The sequence below is a fragment of the Thamnophis elegans genome, chromosome 3 (assembly GCF_009769535.1).
Source record: "Thamnophis elegans isolate rThaEle1 chromosome 3, rThaEle1.pri, whole genome shotgun sequence".
NCBI lineage: Eukaryota > Metazoa > Chordata > Lepidosauria > Squamata > Colubridae > Thamnophis > Thamnophis elegans.
Genome location: NC_045543.1, coordinates 66,033,208 through 66,039,207, shown reverse-complemented (window position 1 = coordinate 66,039,207; position 6,000 = coordinate 66,033,208). Strand labels below are relative to the sequence as shown.

Genomic DNA, 6,000 nt, shown 5'->3' with positions numbered 1-6,000 from the left:
AAAAAGAAATAATCAAAAAAAGCAACTGCAAAGATCATGTACAAGTATGTTATGCATAGCACATTGCTTGTTCTAAGGGGAAGCATGTGAGCATCTCAGTTTATACAAAAAGCAGGACGTAACTATATAGTTGTCAGGGCATCCTGGTGAAGGCACAGCAGCCTTCAGCTTTTTAAAAATTTATTATAAGCTAGATGCTAATCAGAAAATATTTGTACTTTTTGACCTTAAATTTCTTCCATACATGGTAAAGACTTTATTATTTCCCCAAATAAGTGATTTTAAGCATCATACAAAGTTAAATTTCAATAGCATACAGGTATTTATGATTCTGGTATGAAAAATGTAAGGAATTTGTTCAAAACCTATGGTTATACTCATTTTTTTTACCACAAACATATTTATAAACAAAAAAGTAGCATCACCATAAACAGCTGAAGCTAGACTATCTACAGACAAAATTTGCAACGTATCTGATCCACTGTAAATTCAAGTCCTCAGGACAACAAAAATGAATAAGCAGACCTCAAGTAACAATCTTAATGCCATTTACAAAGAAAAAAAATACAAAAACATTTGAACATCACTTGGCATGTTAAGTAAAGAAAATAAAAAACCAGAAGAAAACTCGAAGTATTAGCTGAAAAGAGGTTCATCAACAAAAGATCTTATTTACATTACACAAAGCTCAGGTGTTAGCCTTGAACATAACTTTCAAAATACCTTCAAATATATCCAATGCAAGACTGTTTTTCCTGGTCTGCCACTATGCAAACCATGTGCAAACATCTTTTATTTTCTTTAAGACAAAACAATTCTTCAAACAATACTGCAAGTACATCACTAAACACCATGAGCTCTATCTGAAGGGAATTCTATAGGAAGAACAGATTTTTCCCCCATCTCAGTTAATTTAAATTTCTTGCCTGCTCTTATATACTTTTAAATTTTCTTCTGTTTCAAAATCACAAGTTTAATGTGAGCCATCTATCACATAGTAACCAGGATGTTCAGAGATTGCACCAACATTTACAAAACCAAAGCTTAGCAGTGCTTTCTCCCAGTGATTCCAGTTCTTGAGTAACAAAGATCTCTTAAAGAATTTCTACATCATAAATCGCTCTAAAGTGTTTTCCCCCAACCACTGCAAATTTCCTGGTAAGTTTTAAAAGCTCACTAGGTGTCATATGAAGAGATTTCTCAAAGTATTCAAGTCAAAATATTTGTTCCAGGACCTGTAAAAAGTTTCTCCAAATTTTCTCTTTTTTATAAAAATAGATGCTTTGTTTTTTTTTAAACCCACATCAAAGAGGCTCTTATCTCTTTGGCAAGGTACAGCTTTACGAAAAGTTCTCCATTAATCTTACAATAGGCTTTTATAATGCACCACCCCCCTTCCCCAACCCAAATCATAATTACAAAATAAATATTCTTAAACTTTATAAATAAAAATGTAAACTTCAAAACACTTCTTGAACAGACTAAACAGCAAGGCATTAAAGTGTAACTCAAACACAACATAAGATTAACTAACTTAGGAATTTTAACACAAAGCCTCAATATCTACTCACAGGTTCAAGGCAGTCGTGTAAAAGAAAATTTCTTCCCTTAGCTCAAACATTTTTTAAAAGGTCCACCTTCTTCAAAGAAGGCAATAGAATGCATTGTGACAGGTAAAAACCCTGTACCTCTTGTCCATATTTCAAACATAAAGATATTTAAGAAGTTTAATTCAAATACTAGCAATAAAAAATCTCGCAATATTTCTTAGGATGCTAGTCTGTAATTCCCCCATCTCAACACTGACTTACAAAGACATTTACTAATGTATAAAGTTTCTTTTAACTTGCCTTTGTCGAATAGTTTTCAAATATAAATTGGGCTGAGGACACCTCATTAGGCTTTGTGCGTTTTGTTTGTTTTAAAGGAAACCTGCAAGACTCTGTCTCCAAGGCGGTATCCATTCAGGCTGGCTATTGCCATGGCGGCCTCATCATAGTTTGTCATAGTCACAAATCCAAAACCTTTGCACTTGTTTGTGTTGAAGTCGCGGATAACCTTCACGTTTGTCACGGCTCCGAAGGGTCCGAACATTTGCCACAGGATGCTCTCGTCTGCATCAGGAGCTAAATTGTACACAAAAATGCACCATCCGGTTCCTGCGTGTCCTGGGATATTGATCCCAGCCAAACTGGTCATTCCATCAATGGTCATTGGAGAAAACCTGCTAATCAATGTAGAAGGGTAAAAAGAAAGAAAGAAAGAAGCAATTCTTTTTTTAGAAGAAAACTTTTTTCAAGATTAGAATGAATCTATTTTTATATATGAACATGCTTTAAGTAACTTAAACCAAGTGCCTTTCTGCCTACATGTTATGGATCAATTGTTTCTTCCTTCAAGAATGCCTTTTTGTTAAAATATTTATAGACACATGCCAAGGCAGTCTGGTGTAGTGGTTAAGATGCTGACCTAGAAACAAGGAGACTGAGTTCTAGTTCTGTCTTAGGCATGAAAGCCAGCTGGGTGACTTTGGGTGACTCTCCTTCAGCCCAATCCACCTCATAAGGCAGTTGTGGGGAAAACAGAAAGAGGAAGGATTATTAAGGGTGTTTGTCACCTTGAGTGATTGATAAAAACAATAAAGGCAGGATAAAAAATATTTTTAAAGCGGTTGATTAATGTTATAGTGCCGTTTAACCAAAGGTTTGTGCCACTTATGTGACTTTAATACAAATTTACTGTGAATAATAAAATATAGTTGCCATGATGCTCTGTAGTAAGTCTTTCTCAAGTCAGATTATTTTGCTTTTTGCCTGGACTGCGGATAAGCTGACTAATTCAATTACTTTCAATGCTGATATGACAGAAAAGCAAACTGTAGTCAGCTATTAGAAAGTCTAAGGAATATTGTGATTGCCATGTTTGAAATGTGGTTAACCAAGGTTCTTGAGAATTTGCTTTTGGTGTGTCATGAATAATATAAGCAAAAAGATTATATAAAAATAAGCGGTTTAATTTTAACAACTAGCTTTGTTCAAAACTCTGTATATCCCTACCCTGATGGCTCGAGATACCAGTTCTCCAGAACATGGGCTGCAGAGAGAATCCATCTACTAAAAATTCATGTTGTGCTTTTAGATAGACACAACCAAATAGAAATCTCTTACTATTTTAGCTAAGGACTGGCTAGCAATATCTTCTTTTAAAAAGAGAAAGGAACAGTAAGAGTTTTGTTTATAGTGCTAGTATTCAATTTCCGGAATCTTTTGTTTAATTCCTTTTAAAAACCTAGTTTTTAACTCATCTCCATGTAACTTTTTTTCCCAAAAGACAATTATATTAATAACAGAATGATGAAAAAGTAAAAAGTACAAATGTATTGCCTTCAATTGTTCATATTCAGTCTTTATTGTGTTGTTTCACCATGAATTTAGCAAATTCTTTAACACAACTGAATACTTATTCAACAGAAAAAAATAGCTTCAGATTTCTGATGTTACATCTAGGTTTTGGTTTGTTTATTGTTGTGTACCTCCCTGAGTCACTTTTGGCAAAATGGGTGGCTATATAAATTCTATAAAACCAACAAAAATAATCCTACATGAAATATACATTCTTGAAACTGAAGCTCCAAATGGCCTTATGGAATTATTATAACCTTTCTTAACTTTTTAAGGTAATATAACATACTTGATATGGTATGCTTATTGTTTATTGCTTATTGTTGCTCCAAATCTACCTGCTTCTTGTACAGACAGATGACTAAAAAAACACATACCTGGTGTTGGCCTCTTAATTGTTAAAATGTCCTTTGAGTATATAAATGTGTTTCCCTTGTACATATGTGCTAGTCATTCCCGACTCTAGGGGGCGGTGCTTATCTCTGTTTCAAAGCCGAAGAGCTAACGCTGTCTGAAGATGACTCCATGGTCATATAGCCATGAAGGCGTATGGAACACTGTTACCTTCTCACCAAAGGTGGTTTCTATTTTTCTACTTGCATTTTTATGTGCTTTCGGACTGCTAGGTTGGCAGAAGCTGGGACAAGTAAAGGAAGCTTACTAGGAATTTGAACCGCCGAACTGCCGACCATTCTGATCAAGCTCAGCATCTTAGCCACCAGGTCCCTAGATTTGAGTATATAAGACGCCCACATTCTTTCAAAGTGAAATGCTGATACAAAAGACTCTCAAATAAGTCATTTAAATGGCAGATAATGGGTGTCCTAAACAATGCTAGAAAGCTGATAAAGTAAGTGATAAATGGAAACAAATGATTACCTCTGTATGTGCAAAGATCACTCAATATCTAACACATGAAGTACCAATACTCTTAGTTCAAACAGGAAGTTATTAGTAAAATTAATTATGGATCTAACACAATTTGTTATTACCTCTTTACTCCGTATGCCATATTGAGCAGATTGTCCAACCTGCAAAACACATTTAGCAAAAGGTTTATTTAGCCTTTCAATCTTTCACTTTGATTATGTTATGTGCTAGATTTTCGGAACTGCACTTTATGCAAAATTGAAGTTGTGCAATGATTATACACTGGCATAACTTGAATTTTGCTGAAGAGATACTGTCCAAGAATTCTCATAAATACAGCTTCAAGTTCAGTTGACATTATGCAATTATATTAAAAAAGGCACTCAGACTCAGTATTTTAATTCTGGATAAGCAAGCCCATTAGGTATGTCTGAAGTGATACAATATACACATTAATGTAGTTCAGATGCTATATTTAATAGCGATCCTTTTAGAAATATGAACACCAAAGACTAAACAATTTTGCCAATATTTCCATGCCTTTCTCTGAAAACTCGTAGGGATAAATGAATGAAAAGTCTGTCTTTGTGTGAGAAACAGTGCATGCATAACATTTTTCTGCAGAAAATCTTGTAGCAATTTTATTTCTCAAGATTATTAATATATGATTATAAAATTATCTTGATGCACTGTAGATTTTAAGCTGGTAAGATTTAGCTATCTGCCAAAAACTGCAGCTATGTTAGAAATCTACCATTTCAGCATAAAAGAACCAAGGAATCACATTTTTTTGAAGTCTTAACATTTGATTTATCACCAAGTATGAACTTTTTACAAACCAAGTAGTTAGTTGTTTGCTCCAATGTAATGGAAATGGTATTTAGGGTAATGCTGGATTTAAATAATTGCTGAGAAATCAAAGCAAGTCAGGCTATAATATTTACTATATTCTATGATATTAACTATATTCCTCAGTTAATTAAAGTTAGGAGAAGAAGACATATGCATTGCAAAACTGGTTCCCATTTTCTTTTAAATTCACATTAAGAGATACTTTAGATGCATTTCCCCCACTTCCAAAAAAGCTACAATGTGCAACTTCCAAGATAATGTAAATATACATAGCCTTTCTGAAGGAAAAGAACATCTGGTGCTGCAGTGCTTGGTTAGACTAGATTGTGGGCTGTTACATTTAAAGTTCCTGCCAATTTTTCTTTTGTCTGAAATTTGTATGCCACAAATGTTGTTGTCCTTTAAAAAACCCTTATGCCGGTTATATCAGGAGGAAATGCTGAAGTTCAACAATCTGATTCAGATTGAGACTCAGAAAAATAAGTAAGCAAGCTAGTTTATTGCAATTGAGTGGACAATGCCAAAAATTTTATCATATAAACCTAAAACTTTTCTTCAGGAATGCTCACATGGATGCTGAGTCATTACTTTCAAAACTAGAACAGCTTTAGCTGTGACATAATATATAGTAACTTGAAACTCCTAGGTTATTAGGTAGAGGTTCAGTTAACATGCACACCACAAATTTTAAAAGAAAATGTGATATGTACACTCAGACAATTCTCCCCATTTAGGAATATCATCTTGATTTTTATTTCTGGCTACAGCCTTTAAACAACAAAGACATTGTATCAAGATCTCAAATATCCTGATATGGTCATCACCGTCTTCATCATTCCAGGAAGGCATTCACCTATCTAAGAGATGGAAAATTATT

General features: G+C 34.0%; 1 protein-coding gene across 1 annotated transcript in view; it reads right to left on the bottom strand.

Annotated features, from left to right (window-relative positions):
* Window positions 1-1,896: 1,896 nt before the first annotated feature.
* The window catches only part of ELAVL2 (ELAV like RNA binding protein 2), a 76,730-nt gene continuing 72,626 nt past the window's right edge, over window positions 1,897-6,000 (bottom strand). The window contains 2 exon segments of the mRNA XM_032214036.1: window positions 1,897-2,224; window positions 4,394-4,432. Of these exon segments, the coding sequence (XP_032069927.1) occupies window positions 1,897-2,224; window positions 4,394-4,432 (367 nt within the window).